The 24,571-nt window shown below is 40.3% G+C and overlaps 1 protein-coding gene across 2 annotated transcripts in view; it reads left to right on the top strand.

Annotated features, from left to right (window-relative positions):
- LSAMP (limbic system associated membrane protein) overlaps positions 1-24,363 on the top strand; it is a gene marked incomplete at both ends in the record, with an annotated part of 2,089,443 nt that extends 2,065,080 nt beyond the window's left edge. The window contains 3 exons of one of the 2 annotated variants that reach the window (XM_080918680.1): positions 296-331; positions 17,713-17,745; positions 24,266-24,363. In XM_080918680.1, coding sequence (XP_080774806.1) covers positions 296-331; positions 17,713-17,745; positions 24,266-24,363 — 167 coding nt within the window. The remainder of the gene's footprint in view (positions 1-295; positions 332-17,712; positions 17,746-24,265) is intronic. The other variant, XM_080918681.1, reaches the window with a different exon arrangement.
- Positions 24,364-24,571: the final 208 nt, after the last annotated feature.

Genomic DNA, 24,571 nt, shown 5'->3' with positions numbered 1-24,571 from the left:
TCCCCGCTAAGAAGCCACCACCTTGGTGTTGGGTTTTTAAGCAGAGGACTCTCTCTGGAGGGCCACCACTAGTGCTGGTTCTCTACCCTTGCTTTATCATTTTTAATAAGGGGTTATATTTATGATTTCACTAATATCAGTCTTTGGGATTTTAACAGAAAGAGCAAATAAACCCTGCACTGGAGATGAGGTTCTGTAGGCATGGAAATTCCTGCTGTGTAACTGTTTGGGCAATTGACCCGGAGAACATGTGTGTATTATACCCTCTGTGATGCTTACCATTTTTCCCCTTTAGAACGTGTTTTACCCACAGTCCCCCACCCCATTCAAGGTCAGTATGATTTTTATCACTGTAGTTTTGTTCCTGGGTCATTCTCCAATATATAATGTGTGGGGAAAAAAAACCCAAAGAAAAAAAAAACATATTCTTAGAATTCACATTTATTCGAAGTTACTTTTTCCCCATAAACACTGCAAAGCAAGACATTCTGATGCCCCAACCATAGCAGGGCAACAGGTGTGCCACTGACTTAACTTCAAGTCAGTCAGCTAAACAGACAGGAAGTAATGTATTTTCAATATACATTTATTGTAGGTCATCAAGAGTTCCCATATTGGAACAGAGATGCCTATATACCCTAGCTCTCTAGGCCACAAAACTGCACATTAATGTTCTCACTGACCACCCCAAACAAAAAGGTTTATATGCTCTGAACTTAGTCACTGCTATTTTACAATGTATTTCCCCAAAGACTAAACACAATCCAATTACACAAACACTACTTACTTTTCCTTAACTATGAGCTAACCTGTGTGTTTTACCTTTTAAACATATATAATTTTAAAAACACAAATAATAATGTATAAACTACCATTCTGTATTCTTCTCATAAAACTTTCTACAGAACCAAATTAAATTTTTGCCTCCCGCATCACATTTAGATGCAAAGTCACAGCCACAACTTTCTAGCTTAAGGGTATTTAAAGGCAAATTGGCAAATAAAATTAAAATAATATGAAAATTTAAATGAAACCAACCTACCATTGAAATTAAATCTCAGAAAAGTGATTTGCAAAGAACACTCAAAGATGTGAAAAAAAAAAATGGAAACTAGGCCATGCGAGGCCTAGTTTGGAAAAAAATAAATCCAATTAAAGAAGATTATTATACACACTATAAGAAAAATGTGCTCAGAATTATAGGAAGAAATGCTGCTGTTTCATAAATTTGAAGATGGATAATGTTTCATTAACTCATCCAAGCTGAAGTTGAGTCCTTACTTGGATAGAGATCTTCAAAGTGCCAATGATGGAAGTTTTGCATATGCATACACTCACATATAAGCAAATTTGCTTTAATTATATTTACAATTTGTCAAAGAAGGTTTCTAGGGCTGACAAGACAGCTTAATAAATTTTGAGTGCAGTCTAGGCTATTTTAGTGCAAAACTTAAAATTCTGTTGAATAAAATAACTTCCCTAAAGCATTAATAAAATGTTCCTTACCATGGCCACTAAAAATAAAACTGTTAAAGTGTGCCTGCTTTTCAGTCTTGACATGAAGCATGGCATTCATAGAAAATATTCCATCTTGAATTCCTGACATGCCACAATTATTTTAAGACATTTAACTTTTAGTGTTGCTACAGAAGTCGACACCATTTTAACATGATGGCATCTTGCAAATCTATTGATAAGAAAGCACACACACAGGCATCACATCTGGCCCAGTCGATCACATTTGCAAAGAGGTCATGCCCTGTCCAAGATGAGTCTTGCACACAGTATCTTGATAACTCTGAGAGTCTCTGTGACAGCAGCTCTGTAGCCACAAACTCAAATATTTATCTAATGGCGCATTGTGGTTGAGCAAAGTGAAGCCAGATGCTGTTCACAAAGGACAGCAGCAGACTGTTGGAGAGCAGTTTCATTGACTAGCTGACCCATTCAATTCTGTGGAACTTTGTTCCCCACACACTGAATTGTTGATTGGAGAATGACCCTCGTTTGACTTTGTGTTGTGTGTAGACCGTAGTTAGCTTTTTATAGATAGATCTTAGAGAATCTAGTTCACCTTACTACTAATACTTTGGGCTTCTGCTAGTGGGGATTGAAAAGCTGTTCATGAAGAACTGGTGTGAAAGATCATAGAAAATGTCAGTTCTCTTAAGTCTCCTGTACTTTCCGAGGAAGCCACCGTCCTAGGGACCCAATCACGTTTTCCTTCTCTATTCAATAAAGAGAACTTCTCATGGGAAATGTACTTTCCCATGGGAAGACAAGACAATTACAGACTACTAATCCTTTAGAGTGACAACTCTGGATCCAATACCCATGGAAAGAACGTCTGACTTTGGCCACCACTGTTATGTGTCAGTCCCTTATTCAATTAAATATATCTTGTCGTCATCTGTTTGGAATCTTAATTTTCATCACCCAAGTTTTACCTATGTTTTGCATTTGTTGTTTGAGACAAATGGCCTCAAGAATTTCAGAACTTAGTTTCCTCAAGGTGATTTTAAAAGCCCCTTTCTGCTCTTGTTCAGTAGAGAGAAAGACTCCCTCTTCTACCTATAGCCCAGACACTTCCACCCAAGTTGCCTTTCCCTCAGTGCCTTGCATTAGAGGATCATAACTCTTATCCTCCCATATCCTCCACCACTTGTGTTCCTCAGGACATCTGGGAATGCAATATATATATAAATAAATATATATATATATATATATTTGTATATATATATATATATATTTATGCAATATATATATGTGTATATATATTATATACATAAGTATATGTAATATATAATATAAATAAATAACATATTTATATATAAAGAGAAATAAGTGGTGTTCTTTCCTTGATTTGTTTCTGATAGTGGATTTTCCCATTAATTTTAATTCAGATTTATTCATTTTGAAATAAGTCCTGAATTGCATATATTTGCATAAATACCTCAACTATCTCACTGCAGAAAATTCACTGAATTGTAAAATGAAGGAAGAATGGGCTCTAAATTTCTGAGGGAATTTTCTCACTCAATTTGCCTGAGGCCATTTCCAGGGCCCTCTGTGTGCCTGGGCAGTGGTGGCTTCTACCTTTAACCCACTTAGATGTAACCTTCTGTCTCTCTGGAAGATGCCCTGGAACTGAGGTGCATAGTTTCTGCATGAGGCAATGAAAACAGCATCAGAACGCTGAAATCAACTGTAAGGAAGGAATACAAGGACACCCATCATTGTTTTGTCTTTTCAGCTTCCAAGCAGAGTCTCCCATGAGCTCTCTGGGCTCTGTCAGCCTTCTCCAGTCCCTGCCCGTATTATCATTATTTTTACAGAAGAGGAACGAACGCGTCTCACTTGTTTGTCTCCCATCTGATTATTTATCCCAAGTGAACAGCCTTTCCAATCGCTAATCCCTTGTGGCAAGTAGATCGGGGAAACTTTGAGATTATCTCCCAGGTTCAGGCATGGCGCTGGATTTGTTCACATCTGCTTGCCACTCGGTCTCTGTTTTTCCATTGATAAAACACATTGCACATGGCTGGGTTTGCATGATTAATGAAGCTATCTAAAGCTCATTCTGAGAACAAAACAAACTCTCCAAAACTCAAGTTCAAAAACAGTTTCCAATCCAACCTACGAGCAAACTAGGTTGACATAAATTGGAAGTTACCCCTCTTTTGTTTTCTCCCCAAGAACACTGGTGTGCTTATGAGCAAAAAGCCAGGCTATACCTACAGGGGAGGAAGAGAGAGCCTTGCCCCAACCTGTCTCTTCCAGGAATGGGTTCTTCAAATCAGGCTCCAAGAGAATGGAAGGGAAATGGGAGGAGAAAAACTGAATATATCTCACTCTGTAGAGATGGGTAGATAAGCCTCACATTTTATTTTCTGAATATATCATGCTGGAAATCAAGGCGAAGATGCCTCTTCTGAGTTCTAAATATAACACTTTACCTGGTGCATTTCGGGTAATATTAAGACTAGTAAAAATACCTAATGTACTTACTGGTTTCTCATTTATTTTCAGGTATTTTATATGCACTGTCTTATCAATTCCCGCAACCAAAAGAAATTAAGACTCATTTCTTCCCACACATTTTAATTACCAAAGCATACCCAAATCTAGTATACCATATGCTGGACCTAAGCCATTTATAAATTTATATAGTGCATTGCAAGCCAACATTATAAAGCCATTAGTAATGTTCATTCGATATGCACCTATCTAACAAATTGCAATAATTCATCTAATTTGTTTTACACATTACAATACATACATACATAATATTCACTTTTATTATCCATATGTTTTTGGAAAGTCATATTTGTATGCCTGACTAATGCAGAAATTTACATTACATTCTAAAAACACAGGAACAGAGCTGTCTGGCATCACTACATCTAATTTCACACACTTACTCAGACCGATTTGCATACACACCTCTATTAATTATGGATAATTACTAGCATTGTTCTCTGTAATTCAGTTTTTCCAACTGTGAAATGGGAAAGAAATTGTATTTTTCATGCCTACAGGCTCAAAGTGGTATTTTAAATACTGTATGAAGGAGAACCTAGAAGAAAAACATATTGAATTTCAAATAATCATATTCAGCTGCACACCCTTCCTGTGGTTTTTCAAAAAGCACTATTCTAAGAGGTACATTCATGTCATGTGAACATGGGCATTGGGGAGATGTGAGTTTCTCGAGGTCTGATGATTTGGGATCCCACGTTTTACATATCCACCCTGCTAAGAAGATTAAAGGTCAAACTATCTCAAGGCCAAATTGAAAAATGAAAGAGAGAGACTGTGCCTTGTTTTTTACTCACACCAGAATATAAAATAGTGAAGAGAAGCCACAAAATGTCACCGTTTTCCCTGTGAGACACAGTCACTTCTCGGTGATAGCTGTCTGCATACTATCAGGTCATGGTTATCCAAAGTCAACAGGCCAAAGAACCTTTCATTTGTCCCAAAGATATAGATCTTATCTAGGAAGATTAAAGTGTTAAAACACATCTCTCCCCTCTTATTAGCTGGCAGAAGTGAGGACTTATTTCTACTGATAATATTTATGCTGCCATGGTGTGACAAAATCACACAATTCACAGAGCTACCATTGACTACAGTTAATCTACAAGAGTATAAGTAAGGGTCTATCTGTGTACTTCCTTCTCTGGCTCCTTCAGATGGGATTCAAGTCTTCCTGCTGATTCTGTTTGCTTGTGAGTGGCTATTGCCACTGTAGCATGATGAATTGCTGATTGCCACGGAATGGGTTAAACTCAACTGTAACACTCCAGATCTGACTTCCATGTCCCTGTCTTGGCCCTCCCTACCTCTCTACCCTTAGCTTTATATGTTGTTTCCTAAAGCATTCTTGTTGAAAGCTGCTAAGAGGAATCAATATGAAGTGTATCCACTGAGTTATTCAAACAGCCAACAGCAGATTTGTGGTGAAAAAAATCTCTCTGAATTTACATTTAGCTTCAAGCTAAACGGCTAAAAGCCCTGCAGCATGAATTTACAGGTAGGGGATTTCTGACATTTTCTCTCATCTTTTCTCCTTTCTCTAGTCTTGATCTGCTTACACCACCCAGCCTTTCCTGATCACCACCCTTTCCTTATGCCTTCCTGTGCTGTTTTTATTTCTACAGCTATCTGGGACTTGGAAATGAATATTTTGAAAATCGAAGCTTCCACTAAATTTTAATTTGATGGAAATATTACTCTTATATGAGCTTTATGGGAAAAAAAGAATCTTTCACAGAAACAATTACATTTGGGGATTAAGTTTAAGTAATTGGCAGTCTTGTCTTTTTAATTAAAAGGAATAAAGCTGCCTAAGAAAAGCTCAGTGAGGTTTGCAGCGGGAAATGCTGGCAGACCTCCCCAAAGGGTTAGAAGACCAGGATCCTGAATGGACAAATGAGGCTGGCATTGGTTCCTCTGGTCTCTAGAGTGTAGCCCAGCAGAGCTAGCCTTGGTGTCTCTCACAAGCCGTTCAACATCCAAGTTCTGTGAGAGGTATAGCAGGCAGAGCTGAAGTAGGTCCTTTCTTTAGGAGCTTATCTCCAGGTTGGTGAACACAGTTAGGAGGTAAAGTCCTTAAAGAAAGCACTCAGAGGTAAACAGAGGGGGCCGGGATTGAGCAAATGGCTCACTGACAGCATGCTTGCCTGCCATACGATGTTTGGTGTGATCTTCAGCATCTTTCTCCCAGACAGGGTACCAAGGCATCAGCATGATCCTAGACATTGACAAATGTCAGAATCTTCTTCCCAATGTAAACCTTATTTTCAGGTTGTCCCTAAATCCCCTCTTCCTGTGTCACCCGTGGTTCCTATTCTTGGTTTTCCTTTTCTCTACATTCTGCTCAGATTCATGTTGTACTCACACATACATATCATATCCCCTCGGACCCCCTTCAAACAAAACAAAAGTAAGCCTGGAGAGTATTAGCAATCACTTCTAAACAGTCATCATTGCTACACAAGCATCCCTGGGTCACTGTAGGATGGACGGGGAGGAGACAGCCGTGTCTAAAGAAGGAGGCTCCAAATTAACCTCAGCAACAACTTCCCCACAAAGTCTCTCTGTCCTCATGCCCTTTCATCCTCCCAAGTTATTTGTAGGTATTAAATTAAATGAACACTTTGATGAGGAGAAGGAAAGGTAAAGCGCAGGCCTCACATCTTGGTTTGCACACTGCTGTGAGGAAACACACCTGCCAAGTCAGAGCACAGCGGGAAATAATGAGGGTGGAATTCCAATTTAGGACGTTCATGTGTGCCAGATGCATGAGGGGAGTCAGCTGACTACTCACTAGGACTCTGCTGAGGATTGTCAGCTTGTATCCACCACAAATCAGGGGAAGAGAGACCTTACACGCCATTTATCATGCTTGCTAATTGGACACTGGGGAGCCAAGATTCCCATGGTATACTCCACTGCTCTGCTCTTCACTGACACTAGAAGAAAACACTTCCCACACATCTGTGACATGTGTACACACTTGACACCTACACATCACGACCAGCATGATATATTGATTATAATTCACAAAAAAAAAGTTTCTTGTTTATTGGCACAACTTAAAGACCTGGCATTTCCAGCATGATGTTTGGAATGTCCCAAGAACCACTGGGGCAAGAATAGCATCCTCTCAGTAGGTGGGGAGAATCTCTTAAAGGCAGTGGAAGATACCATTACCTGAGCTGCTCCTTCTAGCCATTCCATATGCTCACACAGCTCCAAATGCCCCAGCCATGTTCTATGTTGGAACCTTGTTTGACCATTGGACGGTGGTTCTGTTTTAATTGTGTGTGTGAGCATGTGTGGTTTGTTTTCTTCATTACTCAGAAGCAGGGAGTGTTTGGACAGCAGACACTAAACAATAACGTGCACTCTGTTGTTGGTTCGAAAGCTCCCGTAACTTGGGGAATTTTCAAATTCTCTCTCCCATCCCCAGAGCTCCAGAACACAGGTAAGTTTATCACTGGGTGCTCCTGAACACAGCTGGAACAGAGAGAATGGTTCCCTGGGGGCTCAACGCTCCCAGTCTGACACCCCAGCTATGGATTTCTCTCCTTACTCTCCACTTGCTCTGACTTTTGCTTTATAGTGTCTCTTTTAGAGTTTATACTTTCTCTTTCCTACGCTACCTACTCACTAGGAACAAAAGAAAAAAACCATTCCTTGATAATTGTCAATCAAAATTTATTTTGGGCTCTAACTAAGTGACTTTGGCAATGACCATTATTATGAAGATATCATTGACGTACTCAAAGAAATGTTACCCTAGAATGTGTTCTGAGCTGGGCCTTTGGGAGATAACTGTGCAGAGCAGGCCAGGAGCAGTGTCAATACAAGGAAGGCTTACAGACCACATTGAAAGCCTGTAGGATAGATGATTAAAATAAACGAGGCCAGCTGTGTTAAGGGCCAGGTTAGGACACCAGCAAGGTCAGGCACTTCGGATGAGCTAGTGAAGGAAACTTCCTTAGGAAAGAGAAAACTGACCAGCAGAAGGGAAGATGGCTTAAGGAGCCAAATATCCCAGTCCATAGAAAAGTCTAGAATTCAGAAAAAAAAAAAACTCACTGGCAGATATTCAACATAAAGCCCCATCTGATTCTTAACATCTAGAAAAAGAGAGATTTTTCCTTAAGATTCTTAAGATTCTGGTCTTCTGTATTTCTGAAGAAATGACAAAGAAAGGAAGGAAGAAAGGAAGGAAGGAAGGAAGGAAGAAAAAAAGGAGAAGGGAGGGAAAAGAGGAAGGAGGAAAAGGAAGGAGTTACAAAAGGAATAGTAGATATGTATGCTTGTGTTGTGAAGAATATTTCCTTGGGCTGAAGGTACAGGTATCATGGAGAATCTGCACCATAGGTAGTAGCACCATCCCAGGTTGATTGTCTGGGTTATACTGTCTGTTTCCTAGCTTAACACCAGAGGAAACTTACAACATTTGTGGTAAGATTTGGTTTTAGTTACACGAATAATCAGGTTATAAGGAGACAGCTATTCTTTTAGAAAGTTCTCCTAGAGCTTGCGTAGATGCTGTGCTTGGTGGGTCAGTTGTAGCAGAAGTATCCAGACGGAGCTGTAGATACAGAAACCTTGTGAATAAGGTTTTCTGGAGATCAAGAAAGTCACCAAAAGAGAGCCTGAGGCATAACTTCCCTTAGCAAGGCCTTACACTGTGATGTTTAGTTCCACAGAGGCAGATGCAAGGGGAACTCAGAGCATACCAATATTTTTAAATCCCTTATCTTCTTATTTCCAGGAGCTTTTAAACCCTAGGAAATCCTACAGATTGACTTATTCTCGCTGCATTCAAATTACTTCGTTTCATGGTTTTCGAATGTTTTCGATTTTGAAACATACAAAATGAAAACTCACATTACATGGATTAAAGACTGCCTTGAATCCCTCAGGATTTTGAATCTAAAAATGCATGTTTAAATGGTTCTAGAATTCATAGTTTAGACCTTGGAAACAGAAAGCAGGGAATAAAACCAAAGAGAGAGAGGGAAAAAAAAATATGAAGCCTCTAGAGATCTTCCCAACCTTTGCATGTAATCCTTTCTTAGCAATTCAAATAGATGAAGGGCAAACACATCATTAAAATATACAGAATATGTATATTTTTAAACACAAATCTTAGAATCTATTTTCTGCTTTAACACAACTCTGTTAAATCAACAGCCAAGTGTGACTGAGGCGGGTTAGTTATAAGGTAGTTAACTGGTCTCTGTCACAGTAGGAGACTAAGGACCAATATGGCATCCACAGGTGCAATTTGGAGCATTTCAGGGACAAAGACAGAAACACATGATGCCTGTTTAAAGCCTAAAACCATCTATTGGGCCAGAAACCCCTCCCTGACAACTGTGTCAAGTGAGGTTATATGTATTTTTCTATGTTACAGGCTCTGGAGAACTCTTTATTAAATGTAAGCCTGTGGTCATTCTGGAACACTTTAGTTCATTGATCATTAAAAATTAAACTTACCCAGTATGAATAAAAAACCCTCAGGATTTTTTTTAAAAAAAGGAGTCTTGATGTAAGAGACTTACTGGAGTCTTCCGTTCCTATTGTGAATACTTACAGGAACTGTATTTTCTGTAATGTAATCCATGAGGTAGAGCCTATAGCAGCCAGATCCTGCAGCTCTTCATAGGAACATTCAACAGTACATCCAGCTTCTGGTCAGAAGGAGCCATAGACCTGTATAAGCCTCTGCTATTGCTTGACCACCTGACGTTGGGAAGCCATAACTCTTACACATCACCCACACTGGCTTCTCTTTTGTTTTATTACATGATATTCATCAACTCAATTTTAAGGTAGGTTAGAATAGTGAAAGCAGGTGCCAAAATAATCAGAAAATGCTTTTCTGAAAAATCCCCAGATTTCCTTTTATTTTCAATCATGTAACAGTTACAATTATGTAAAGTTCAAGTCCACTTAAAACAGTAGAAATTGAAACTCATTCCTCTCAAGTTCACAGCAAAGGCACAACTTTATGGGAGAAGAAACACATCCTATATCTTGTTTTAGGTGATGGTTACGTAGATATATACAATCATCAGAACACCTCAAATACCTTCTTATTCATTATAACCCCTGAATTTTAAAAGGAATGTATATAACATATACAAAATAATACAGTTTTAAATGTATAATCCGGACTTGAACAATCAGGGAAGTGTGTAAATTATTGGCGAACCCATGTCACAAGCCAATCACAATCCTCCTGAGGCTTTCTCTGTAGTAACTAGACAAGATGGTGGGCACCCAGGATAGTGTGGGCCACTTGCTTTGCTGTCTTTACTGACGTGTGTTAAAATACTGCCGGAGAATACATTCTACCATACGGCAGACATGGCACCTTGCCTAGATTACACCTGCAAGAAGGGAGCAGGTGTTTTTCTTCTGCTTGAAGTATTGAGAGCTGATGCTTCTAAGCTGAGTTGCTCCTTAGGCATTGTCCTCAGCCAGACCCAGTGAACCGGTGAGTAGCTGATATAAAAGTGGGGCCTTCCTTTCCCCCATCATACCGGATACCTCTAGAGCTTATCTGGGTTTATAGTTTCTCACAGAACAGGGTACCTTCCTTTGCCCAATTCTAACTTCTTTACTCCTTACTTTCATGCTGATATTCTTCCTACCCTGTGTCGGCCCTGTGCCCGCTGCCTCGGTTTCTGTGAGGCATAGGTATGTCATTCTCGTTTGCTTGTACCCTCCACCCCTGCAGCTCTTACACTTCCTTGTTCCTCCTCTTCTGCAGGGTTCCCTGATGCCTGAGGGGTGGGATTTGATGGAGATATATCAGTTAATGATAAGAGTTCGAAGGTTCACTATCAGTGTAATGTCTGGCTGTGGGTCTCTGTTGCAGGAGGCTTCTCTGCTGACAGCCGAACAAGGCATTGATCTATAGAAGAATGTTGTTAAGAGTCTTATTTCCATTACATGCTTTAAATAAAACATTAAAATTATCCTAGATCCCTGGGCTATGGAGTCTTAAGATCTTGGTCACCCAAGCAATATTGGCTATGGGTTTTATCTCATGGAGTGAGCCATAAGTCAATAATACGTTAGTCGGTTACTCCACATGTTTTGTGTTACAATTACACGAGCACATCCTACAAGCAGGGAACTATTGTAGATCAAAGGGTTTATAGCTAAGTTGGTATTTATATTTCTCTTTTGGTATCATACTAAGTACCTTCCTGTACCAAAGACATTTACCTGGAGGGGTAAAGGCTCTGTGTAGGCACCAGCTTGAATTCTCCATGTTCAAAGAGTTGTTTTGGTGTTGTCTTCAGCAAGGGAGCCTTGCTGTCACTTTGTAAAGAGCAACATATAATTTTGTCAACAGCCTGGGTTATTTGTGGGTTCCCATTGGGCCCCTTTGGCCAATAACTGAATTAGATGTAAGCCATTCCCAATACAAGAGTTTCACTTGACAAGAGATATCCAGCTGAAACTTTGTCTCCTCAATTATTTGGCAACTTTTTTTTGATCTCCTTCATAGATGTATGTTTCCATACTACCCTGCAAGTACTTTTGATTCATGATTATTGTCTATAGATTTCTCTTTTGAAAAGAAATACAGTATATCCTTATGACAGAATATATTTTGAATTCTAGAACTACAAAAAAATCACATACAATCTATCTCAGAGATGACATCATTAATATGATGTAAATGAACATATTACATAAATATTTGTATTAGCCACATGCTCAGATCCTTCCCTACTTCCCATCTTGGCCAAGACTAGGGCATGTCTGTGCCACATGCAAGGCTGGAGCAGAGGCCATGTGAGGAGCAGCTTTCTGCTGCCCAGCTCTCCCATTGTGACATGTTCATGATGCTTTCTGGTCCTAGGCACAAGGATTGCCTTAAAAAATGTTTCCTCTGTGTTTCCTCTGGGACACTCAGTAAGGGCCTCACTCAAGTTGGAGAACACCTACCTTCTCCCTCTACATGGACAGATTAGTATCTCCCCATTTGTAGATTTATTTCTTCTATATTTTAAAAAGTGAAATCAATTTAATAAAATCACTTACATTTTAAAAGTCTTTTTTGAACATTCTGTTCATTGTAGAACATTTGGTTTGTAGAGATTCGATGATCCAACTAATGAGAAAAATAAACAAGTCTCAAATGTCTTGTTCACATTTTATAACAAACTATGTAAGTATTCATTTTAGTTCAAGTTTATTGATTCACTCACTGTGTCTAGGATTACAATATTTTGGTAAGTTTGCATCATTATCCCCTCCTCTGACTCTGACCAGCTGTAGTTCTTTCCTGCTGATGGTAAACTCCATCAAGCAGAGCCCTCGGCGATACTCCAAAGCAGAGTGTGGGGTTCCATTCCCATCAGAGTCTATTAAGGAATGCTGACATTCTTTCTCACATGTTGATGGCTTGGTAGGATTTCTCAGCTGTTTGGATACTGGTTCTTACTCATGGAAATAGCAGTCCTCCCATAACCTGGGCCCCCACAACCTCAGACTGAGGGTGGAGCTCAGTAGTAAGAGTAGTAAGGGGGCTTTCATGGCCAGTGTGAGACCCAGATTTGGATCTCTTCTTTGCAGCACACAATAAGCTAGAACAAAGATGGAACAGCCTGGAGGTTGAAGCTCAGGTCACCTTTTGGTTTGACTTTCTCCTCTCTTGCCTAGACCCAGAATGGTTCCTGATGGTTCTCAGAGACCAATTTTCTCAAAATATTAGGTACTAAGATTTATACAAATTGAATATCACACATGGAAGAAATCAGATGCTCTAACAAGACAAACAGGAATCAGAGAGCATAGCTTTTTCTGTGGCAAAAAGAAAAATAGTCATACTTGGAGGTAGAAGCCGCTAATCCCCAAAGCCTCCGACTAGAGAGAAGAAGCCCATGAGAAAGAAACTAATAACTTCCAAAGTGTGGCTTTCAAAATTGAATTAATAAAAATGTCCTTCTTTTAAGCCACTATAATAATAAAGGTTTTACTTTTCAAAACCTTGACACACACAAAATGTCAAAGAACAAAACCCCACCAAATCTTATGCTCTGGGACCTTGGTGTAGGTAAGTGAAGAAGAGGAAAGGCTGAAGCCCACCCTCCTCTTTCCCCTTTGCTTTGGCCACTGTATTAATTTAAACCACACCTCTTACATACCACTTTCAGGCAACTGGAAGACAAAAATGTCTGTCCACTGTGGACCCTCTCTACCCAAAAGATTATTAACTCTTACCGAGAAAAAGAAAAGAGAAAGAGAGAGATGTCACTAAGTATATAAAGCCAGCTATGAACATGCTATTTTGAAACCTGTAGCAAACAGCAGAACACTGGCCTTGCAGAAAGAGTTGTGCCATAGATAAGAACTGGTTGTTTCCTTATTCAAATACGTCTGTGGCAGGTAACAGATGAGATACCTGTGTTCAAATAAATACCCTGGAATTAGGACAACTGTCTAAACAATATCAAGCCCAAAACTGCTGCAGGACCCCTCCATGTAAACAAGGATGAAGAGGTGCTCTGAGCTGTGGATGGGGCCATGGTCAAGAGCCAAACTAGGCAAAGCTGCTTCTAATCCTTAGTCTTGTGGTTTGGTCACTTCCTCCGATGCCCAACCCCCACCCTACACCCCCAGGAACTCCAAAGAAGCACACAGGGACAACGCTTTCTGTGTCCAATAAGGTCTGAAAATGCCCGAAAGGTAACAAGAATGCTCCGCAGCTGAAAGTAGTTTCCAGTGAAATATTTCAACACCCTCACTTTAGGAGAAGATGAGGGGAAGGTGACAGGACAGAGCAGGGGAGGAGAATGAGAAAGAATACAAAGGAGGAAAGGAAGAGAGGTACAGGAAGGTTCACAGAGGTTAAAGGAAGAATAAGCTTGCTGAGCTCCAGCATTTGACCACACCAGTATCTGAAAATGTCTGGATCACTCTCCGTTCTAGAATCCCCAAGGTTTTGTGTGTTGTCTGACCTTAGGTCTATCTGTTTATACTTCTAATCTGCATCTCGGTGCTCACTTGCTAAGCATATTTTCAGAAGCAAAACCAGTATGTAGGGGAGAAATGCTCATGAAACACAAAAGTCAGAGACTGCTTATATATTTTCCTGAAAATCCAGAGAATCCTTCTGGAAACAGTATCTAACCCTGACAATGCAGTTTCGGTCGAGAACGTAAAAAATACTTTTCACGATAGAAAAGGATGGCAACTTGTCTATAATAGTGGTGAGACCTCTTTTGAAGATTAACCTTTCTTTCTTTCTTTCTTTCTTTCTTTCTTTCTTTCTTTCTTTCTTTCTTCCTTCCTTCCTTCCTTCCTTCCTTCCTTCCTTTCATTTTTTTTCTTACTGATTTTATTGGATATATTTTAGTTTACATTTCAAATGGTATTCCCTTTCCCGGACTCCCCTCCATACCCTATCCCATCCTGCCTCCCCTGCTTCATCCGACAGACAGAAACGACAAGCTATTTTGCTTACTGTTGCCACCTGGTGGACAGAGATGATACTTTACAAAGGCACCTAGGAACATGTTCTAATATGACCACAAGATGGCAGGGCATAACCAAGTTTTCAAACAGGCTCAAAATCATGCAGTTTGTCTTCCTCAGAAAGAGACTAATCAGCCAGAGCGGGATGAATGAGAAATAGTTGTGCAAATATCACAAGTCGATCACATTTCCACAAAAGAGAATTGAAGTTAGAGAGTTAAGATCTTTACTGTTTCACAAAGAAATCAATGTATGGCCACAAAAGGAAGGGATATTTATAAAATGTAACTAGACATTTAGTTTGTCTTTTAAGAATGAATGTATACACATTCAAGCATTTTTGCATAGTCACCTCATGGAGTTAAATGTTTAGTAGTGTCCCAATATATCCCCCCCTTCTCTCTCTCTCTCTCTCTCTCTCTCTCTCTCTCTCTCTCTCTCTCTCTCTCTCACACACACACACACACACACACACACACACTGACAAATAAAGAATTGTTCCCCCAATGCATTCATTCCAATTGTACAAATTCTCACTCAAGCCTGTACCAGTTGGTTCCTGTGAACATATTGCCAATTGCACCCTAAAGAATATGTTGCCAGTTGGCCTCCTTCCTGTCTGTTTTTGCATGCACCAAGGTCTCCTAATATTTTGCCCATCATATTGTTAGCACACATGCTGCTGTGGCTTTTTAATCAGGGTATCTTTCTTCCAATACAAAAACTGCACTAATAATTTTCTCCAGAAAGATTCCACAGATGGTAACAACAACTCTGACTGAATTGCGTGCTGGGTGTAAGGGGAGTACACTGAGTAATGATCTAATCCAGGAAGCCGATTTATCAGGGACAGATTCATTAAGCTCGTGTACAAATGGTAAAACTGGGACATGAAAGGTTAAAGAGGTATCTCTTAGCTTAATCAGAGTCACTGCCCTACCTGTCTGCCCTGAACATTTTCTTAAACTTCTTCCTATAAAACCTGTGCACCGGCTTTAAAAAAGAGAAAGGAAAAGAGAAAAAAAGGCCACAGTTATTTTTTTGAAAAAGGTCTCCTCTAGGTCGAGAATTTGTTGGGTTGGTTGCCTCAGCAGCTGCCTCCTAAGAAGAAATGTACTTTATGTTTTCATGTGAACTTATAGTATAATGTATTTGTTGATTGGACTATTTATAGATAGTGTTCTTCAAATAGAAAAGGGTCTAAGAGATGCTGGTGTCCATGGGCATCCTTAGATTTTCACCGTGAGCAACACCAATCATCATAACACAAGAGAATGTTTGGAGTGATTCACTCTAAAGCTATGCAGTTTAGGAAAACCATTGTCCCTATAAACTTGGGGACAGGCTGTCAGGTGTGAGTTCTGTTAGTGGTGAGGTGTAGACCTTTGTAGGCTTCAGACATTGGGACAACCATGCCTTTCTTTTTTACTGCCCTAACGATGCCAGGAAGTGTTATACTGCTCGAGAGCTTCTCCCTGAGATTACTTGGGATGGATACATGAAGAAATATGCACGGAAGGGAATGAACAGGTTATCAGGAACCATGGCGACTTTTCAGGCATCGTTTCAAAGAGCTGAGCCCGGTATGCTAAATCAGGTTCCCTGTGTTCTGTTTCAGAAGCAATGTGACACATGTTTATTTTTCTCATATTTTAATGTGCACTCAGAATGATTGTCATGCACTGGACTCCAGTACCACACAATAACAGACACAGCCCCAGGCTTCATAAAGTAAGAGTCCAGGGAGGCTGACAGATGTTAATCAAGACATCAGATTAACACATTGGAAATTAAGACAGAGTTGAGTGTGATCAGAAATAAAAGGACTAGGTGTCATTAAGGAGACCAAGAAAGGCTCCTTGCTGGAAGTAATAGCCCCAGTCTGAAGGGTGGCTAAGATGCTTCTACAGAAGCCATAATACCCCAGGAAAGGGAGCCTGGGTCCAGGAAGCATAGAAAGAAAGCTACAGAGATGGCAGATGTTTATGAAAGTAGACAGGTAGGTGAGGGGAGCCATAAATACCAAGCTAAGGATTGGATCTTTATCCTGAAAGCAAAATAGAAGCAGGACTATAAGATGGCAGAGGTTCTGTATTAAAAACTTTCTGTGGCTGAAGGAACCAGGAGTTTCAACTTTTCTTCTAGATTATGTGACTCACTTTGAAGACTTGTTCCTGTTCCCAGAGAGAAAAAAAAAAAAAAGAAAGAAAGAAATCTCACTGCCAGTGTAGACTCTCAGAGCTAATCAATCATTTAATTGGTGCTGAAATAGAAAATGATACCCTATAGAAATTTTAGTTATTTACTTCCAAAGGCACAGGAGTGTTTTGAATTATTTGGCAAAGATACTTTGAAAGAAAGAAAGAAAGAAAGAAAGAAAGAAAGAAAGAAAGAAAGAAAGAAAGAAAGAAAGGAAGGAAGGAAGGAAGGAAGGAAGGAAGGAAGAAAGAAAAGAAAAGAAAAGAAAAGAAAAGAAAAGAAAAGAAAAGAAAAGAAAAGAAAGCCGAGTACTTAAGCAAGTTGATCTCGTGCAACCTTGATATTTATTAACACGTGTAATAAGTGTTTAGAGAAAGTTACTGTATCTCATGGTCCGGGCTAAGTACTAGACTCAGTGGTGGATGAGTCATGTGCTGTGGGTGCCCTTAGAAGGAGAAAACCTGTAAGCAAAGGAGTAAATCTTACCGGAAGGGGCTTTCCTGCTGCTTAGCCTAGTGCTCAGTAAAAGAACACTGGGGATCCAGAACAGTACAGAAGCCCAGGGGAGCATGTCTAGTAGAGGGAGCAGGATTGGAGTTGCTGCTTAGGTAAGGAGCTAGATAAGGTCAGTTGGTGTGAGTGGGGATATGACAAGGCTGGGGACCAGACACATTCTACGGCTGCACAAAGTGCAGTCGAGAGGACAGTCACATTCCATGCTGGGACCCCATATCTAACGGCAGAGCACGCAGCATGGAGAATCAGTAGCTGCTGATTTTTCTCTGTTCCTACCAGCTGCTCACTTAGTCTAAGAAGAGTCTCTTTCCGCACGCCTGTCCCTTCGTCTCTATCAGCCGTTTCTCCTCCTGTCCTGTCCCCTTCCTGCCTTCTTCTCCTTTTAATGGAGAGTAACAAACTACCCTCGTGTTTATTCTCAATTGTTAAAGCCTTTTTTATTTATTTTTGTTTTGCAAAATATTTCTTTTTTAGAAATTGGCACCACCGTGCACTTCAAGCAAAAAGGTATGGTTCCTATTTATTTAAAAAAAAAAAAAAAAGCCTTTTAGACATTAGTTAAGATTCCAAGGCAATATATTGTGGTCTAATGCACCTGAGTTTGATATAGCCTCGAGATTTGTGATAAAATTTTCAAGAAGACAGTTGGCTATTGCGGTAAATATTAAAACTGAATCTGCTGCTACTGGTCCTGGGTGGTCTCGCGCTGAGGGAGCCACTCCATTGCAGCTGTGAGCCCGGGCTCTTTCTCTACCATGCAGTCTGAAAACTGCCCTCTCCCTGATGTCCCCTATCAGCTGAGAACTTGACTCACATTCTCCACAGCCTGGTAAAATCATGACTCGACAATCAATAATCTATCAAACAGCTTTATATGTTAAATTTCTCAATCCAAAATCCATCCACACAATAAGCTTACAACCAGTTGACAAAGATATCAACCACCCACTTAGGTCAGATAAACTGACCTGTGGAAATGCATTTTTTAGAAAGTATAACTAACTACCGATGGCTACTCAGAGCCACATGGAGATAGGTCCTCTTCATCTTCCAAGTTGATTCCCTCCTTCCTCCTCTCTCCTACCTTATGAAAACTTTGTCCCCACCCCACTCACTACTGTTCAACTGCCTTGACATCAGCCTTCAGTTGACAATGCTTTTCCCCGGTTCATAGACTTTCTTATTAATGAAGGGTCCTCACCCTGACCCATGGCCCCTGGGAGTGCTGTTGAAAGTGACTCACATTAATTTCCCTGTGTCCCCTCTTGCATCCTCCCTTACCTGCTTTATCTTAAGCGTCCATGGTTAATCCCACAGATCTCATTTTGTAGAAAGGTCATTACCCTATGGCAAAGTTTTCAGAATTTCCCAGTTACTTGTTGACGATTCAAGTAAACACAAGGCTGGGTTCTGACACCTGCATCAGACACAAGGGCTAAGTGACACCTCGTGAAATGACGCGGGTACACACCTGCCATGGTTCTCTCTGCTCCTTCAGTCTCTCTTGCTGTAGCTTGCCTGGATAGCTGGATCCCGAGAAAGGGCTATCCCATGACTGCCATGGACTGTCTTCAGCATGTGAAACGCTCTTATCTCTACAAAGACAGGGCAAGCCTGCCAAGGCTTCATTAAATAAACCCCAAGATGCTACCAACAACCAAGTCTAACTTTCCCTCCTATGCATATACCAAACTGACCTTACATTGTCGGTTCTAAGACAAGCGCTAAGGAAGCTGGGATGAGACCAGATGTCACCGCCGTTCATTGTCATCATCATGTATGCCCTCCTGGTCATCACTTGACTGTTAGTTGTCACTTACATAAAAAGCTTTTGGGCTGGATAGATGGCTCCACAGTTGTGAGCACTGGGGGCTCTTCATGAGGACCTGGGTTCATTTCCCAGCATGCACATGGCAGCTCACAGCCGTCTGGGACTCCTCTTTCAGGGGATCTGGCATCCTCACAGACATACCTGCAGTTAAAATATCAGTGCACATAAAATAAAGATAAATTATTTTTTTTAAAAAAGGAAATAAGAGAATAACTTTCTTTCTAACTCACAGCGTATGTCATAACCATGATCTTCGCCCACAGCAGAAACCTATTGGGGCAGGGGAATTTATGCCCTCCAACATCCAAAAGCCAGAGATGTTTTATGGTTGCTCAGACTTATACTCTTTTTGTGGTCTATCTTTGCAAGTCATCACTGCCTCAGCAGATAAGTAACCAGGAACATGTCTTACAGATAGGGTTCTTTGGAGCAAGAAGACATAAAATATTAATACCCTCTTTAGCGCTTGTCTCCCCAGTAGGATGATTAAAAATTATCCATTAGTTTGCCTAGTGACATGTGAAACCTCAGGACTTTGACGTGGGTGATGACACCAGGTATAATACTTTTTATTCAAATACCTTCGTGTTTAGGTATCAGGTGTGACTATAAGTGGTAGCTAAGTTTTTCAGAAATGGTGTGGAAAATTATTTGATATAGTTTTTATGTTTGTTTTTGTTGTTTTACCTTGGCAGTGTTGTTTTGTGTTTTGTTGAGTCTGGGATTCATGTATTCCAGGCTAGCCCTAAACTCGTACGCACAAAGCTGATTGTAACCTCCTGCCTCCACTTCCCAAGCAATGGGGCTACAATCATGACTGTATCGAGGAGAAAGATGTATTTTCACAGGAGAGCTTCAGCTAACCAAAATCCACCTTCTAGAAGGTAAAGACAGAGAGTAAATTCAAGAAAGAGTCTGCATTTAAGATCAAGAATTCAAAGCCCACGTAATTCACACAAACTGTATTAACAGGATGTGAACAGCAGGTGGCGCCAGAGTCAACATCATCGCTTTTGCCTTCAACATGGCTTCCGAGGTCACCAACAGGTGTAGAGCACACAGAATAGAAATATTTTGGAGATTCTATAGATTGTCAACCTCCATTACTTAACATTCTTTTTTTCCCTAAATTGTTTAGATTTTTGTTTTAATTTTTAGTCATTCCATCCTCCTTTAAGAATTCCAAAACTATTTTTCTTTTTATATAATTGAAACCCAAACTAATACTGATTATGATTTCTAATTGGCTTCAATGGACTCACTCCTGGGGACTATTTCAGACATGGTTAAAGATGACTTTGAATAAATCCAGTTATAATCGGGGGAAAAAAAAGCGAGACCACCACTGATCTGTGAATTAAAAAGCGTTGGCAAAATTGATGGTTGAAGAAAATATTTTGTGAAATCTTTGAGATTTTATGGATAAGTAAAATGGTGATCTCAGAATCCTATATTGGATCAGCAGTATAGAAACTTGCCAAAAAATCCTATTTTTTCAATTTCAGGATATTTCATAAACTTTGCATAAATTACTGGTTTTGCCCTTATGCAAACATGGTCACAAAAAGATGCACGTCAGAATTCACCTTGACACAGTCCTTCAACTGAGTCTGAGAACCTTAAGAATGTTCATTTCTGAGTTATTATTTTACTGCAGGTAAATTTTGACTTTTACTAATAAGCCTGGAAAGCCCCAAGCCAGTATAGACCTGGTTGCTCAGTGGGTAATGTCACCTGCTGCCAAGCCGAAGAACCCGAGTTTGGTCCCCAGGACTACATGAGCAAAGAGGAGAATTGTCTACCATTATTGTCCTCTGTCCACACACACGTGATGACATGCAAATGTACAAACATACATACAGAGTAAATAAATAGGACAGTTTGTTTGTTTAAACCTAATCTAAATACCTTTGATTCAAGTTGGTATTTCATTCATGAATACAAAATTCCTGTGTTGTGAATAAAATATGGAACACTTACCAAGTACCACACATGCCAACATGTGTGTGTGTTTATAGTGCCCTTATAGGATATGGATAAAGACCCTGGTGTGAAGACCATGGAACACGCTTGTGCGCTGTGCTCCTATTTGCCTACACGTACGGCTAAGCTGTGTTTGCAGACGTGAGCTTTTCTTATGGCTGTCAGTGTGTATAAGCACTTGCTGAGCGTGGCCATCTGGCACAGGAACTAGGATTTATCATTTGCATTCCAGAATTTCATAACTATGAACTAAAACATAATTAATGATCTTGTGGATTATTCTTCCCTGGACTAGCCACTAACTGTAGTATTCTCCTGTGCAGTCGTATGCACCCATAACGCATACCTAACTTGTGGTGATTCCCCAACTGTTACCCATTTACAGGATTCCTCACTTCTGTTTATTTGCTCTCAAAATGAATTATGGCAAGAGCCAACCACACGGGCACAGTAAATAGCTATACGAGAGAGCTTAATGAGTAAGAATTGATAGAGGCACAGGTATCTTTACTAGACTATACAATGGATTTCAGATACATAACAAGGCTATCAGGAAAAAAATTACAAACTCTTGACATTTGCATAGTGGAAATTACTCTTACAACCTAGAGTAGCATGTGAAAGTAGGGGTTAGCTTGTATTATGTATTTAAAGGCCAGTAATATTTGTATATGCCATATATGTATAGATGGGTATTTGTAGGTGATGTAAACTTCCCTGTGTGTGTGATAGATGGATAACAGAGGACATGTAACTAGGCATGCATACACCTTATCAAGAATGTTGACTGTAATGTGTTTATCTAGCTTCCTGGGAATATACATTATGCTTTTCAATAATAGAACTCTTGATTTCTTTAGTGTTTCCTGTCACTTGAATAAAACGATAAGGCCAGTTCTCTTAGCTCTCTGCGGATACTAAGATGTCAGGAAAACAATATAGCCTGTCCCAGCACTAACAATGAGGCTAAAGAAAGAAGCAAATTGGGCTTTTTCAGAGACTCCATCTCATTCCAGAGCAAAACGCAAATCATTTTGGCATTTGAGACCATCATTTGTGTACAGTTTTTCTTTATTCTGAAAGCTTTGCTGGTACATTGATACAGACAGCCACTAAAAAGATACAAGGGAAAAGCTTTGCCACCAGGAGAGGAGCCAAGGGAGGCTGACAGCCCCAAGGATCCAGAAAGCAAGGTTGAGCAGAGGGAGTCTGAGCAGACTTTGCATGAAGTTATTAGGATGCCTAGACGTCAGAGGTTCGTGAACACTTACAACAGCCATCATGAAACTGGACCTAAAGGTCATCAAGGTGTCTCTTCTTACAATGACACCTTAGACATTCAGGCGATCACAGAGTGAGCTGATTAGAATCAATAGATATTTAACTTGTTTATTCTGGTTCCGTGCCTTTTTTACCAGACAAAGCTCATTTTGCATAATCGAAAGGCTCAAAGTTTTCATATGTTCATATTTTCATATTAAAGCAATATTCTGTGGCACTCAAGCCAAAATATCAGACTTAGAAAAAATACTGTCTCCATCTTCCTGTAGTTTTGTCTAGACTTAGCACTGCTTTAACCAGAATCTCACCCACCCAATGTTTAGAGACACTTCTGCTGAGCTTCTCTGTTCAAGCTCACCATGTCACCACAGTGACTCTAGAGTCAGGTTAAATCTGATGATCAATGGAAATGTCACCGTGGCTGCAATCCTCAGTGCCTTCTGTATTTCTCTGGAAAATGGTATTTGTTACAGAAAGCACACAGGTGTCCCTTAGATTTATAGCTTTATGAACAGAACATGCATCACAATATATTGTGGTGTCGTGCAGTTGTTTATGGGTTGGTTTTGTTTTGACTCTCTGCTTTGCTTTAGCTCCTTACACAGATCAGAGTTTTAGGAAGCCTTTCCTTAATTCAGTAATTTTCCTTGCTACACTCATGCAATCTTATACATTTTAAGCAGTTTGGTGAAACGTCATAGACTAGAACAGGCTTCCGTTGTAATCGCTCGACATCAGTTTTACATACGCATGCACATTCGCTCACTCACATGGAGTCTGCATAGGTGACCCCTAAAACTTCAAAGTGACCAATGATTACAGCCCTGTCAGCTTCTATTCTGAGTATCATCGTCTAAGTCTCCCCGGTGGGAAAAATGTTTATTGTTGTTGCTACTGCTGGGTTTTTTTTTTTTTTTTTCAATGAAATTTAAGAACAACCGCATGAAAAGAGGAAAAGAAGAGTGCGTGACAAGGTCTTAAGTCAGACCTCCTCCCATTCCCGCTACAGCATTACTAGTACCACGGGCACGCAAATCCTCATTCCTCTCCTCTCTACCCCACTATCCCCACAAACCCAAACTCATCTCCCACGCATTCCTTCCCCACTGACAACCTTAGTGACCCAGCGTGATGTTCCAAGGATCAGGCCCAGGTGAGGTCCGTTCTCAGTTGCCTCCGGGTTTGAACCTGCCCCTGAGCCTCGACACTTTGGCTAGATTTGTTGTCTCTGGTTTTCTTCTTCATTCTAAGGTGCTAACTTGGGCAGGGGGACCTTTGCTTCTCTGTGACGCTAAAGGACTTTTGTTTTTAAACCTTACTAAGGTACCCATTTATAAATGCTACTTTCTAATAGTCCCCACCCAGCCCTGCTAAAAAATAAACAATTCTGCCTCTCACCTATGAAACAAAAAAGTTAGAGACTAATGATGACCAAGCCCTTCTGATACAGATATAGCTGCTGTGATTTGTCTGCTAGGAGAGCTTTGTAGGGTTCCCGAAGGATCAGCACTGGTGCTAAGCGTCTTAATCACGATGATGGCTTCGCTATGATCATGTAGAAAGCATGGAAGAAGAGGCTAGCCGAAAAGTCATGGCAGCCACCTAACAACTTCTCAGGCCGGAGTAGCTTTATATTTAAAATAACCTAGAGACCCTCACACACTTGGACCTCTGTGAGGGCAGAACTTAATAGATGGGTCCTATTCTGAACACTAACAGGAGGCATCAGTGCCTGGCCACGCCTTACCTCCTAGCCATGCCTTACCTCCTAGCCATGCCTTACCTCCTAGCCATGCCTTGCCTCCTAGCCACGCCTTGCCTCCTAGCCACGCCTTGCCTCCTAGCCACGCCTTACCTCTGATGTCACCTTTATGCAGTTATCAGCTGACAGAAGATACTCACTCTCTCTTTCTCTCTCTCCTTTCTCTGCAGGACCCGGATCGGTGAGAGGAATCAACGGATCCATCAGTCTGGCCGTACCACTGTGGCTGCTGGCAGCATCCCTGTTCTGCCTTCTCAGCAAATGTTAATAGAATAAAAATTTAAAAAGAATTACAAAAACACACAAAAATGCGTCACACAGATACAGAGAGAGAGATAGTGCAAGATGGGGGGAGACTATTGTTTCACAAGATTGTGTGTTTATAAATGAAGGGGGAATATGAAATTGGAGAAAATGCAACACTAAAAACCAGTTTAAAAATGCTTCAATAAAAATCTGAGTATAATTTAGGGTGG

This window comes from Micromys minutus (genome assembly GCF_963924665.1).
Source record: "Micromys minutus genome assembly, chromosome: 7".
Classification (NCBI taxonomy): domain Eukaryota; kingdom Metazoa; phylum Chordata; class Mammalia; order Rodentia; family Muridae; genus Micromys; species Micromys minutus.
The sequence above is the reverse complement of the archived record's forward strand: the minus strand, read 5'-3'. Positions and strand labels throughout refer to the sequence as shown.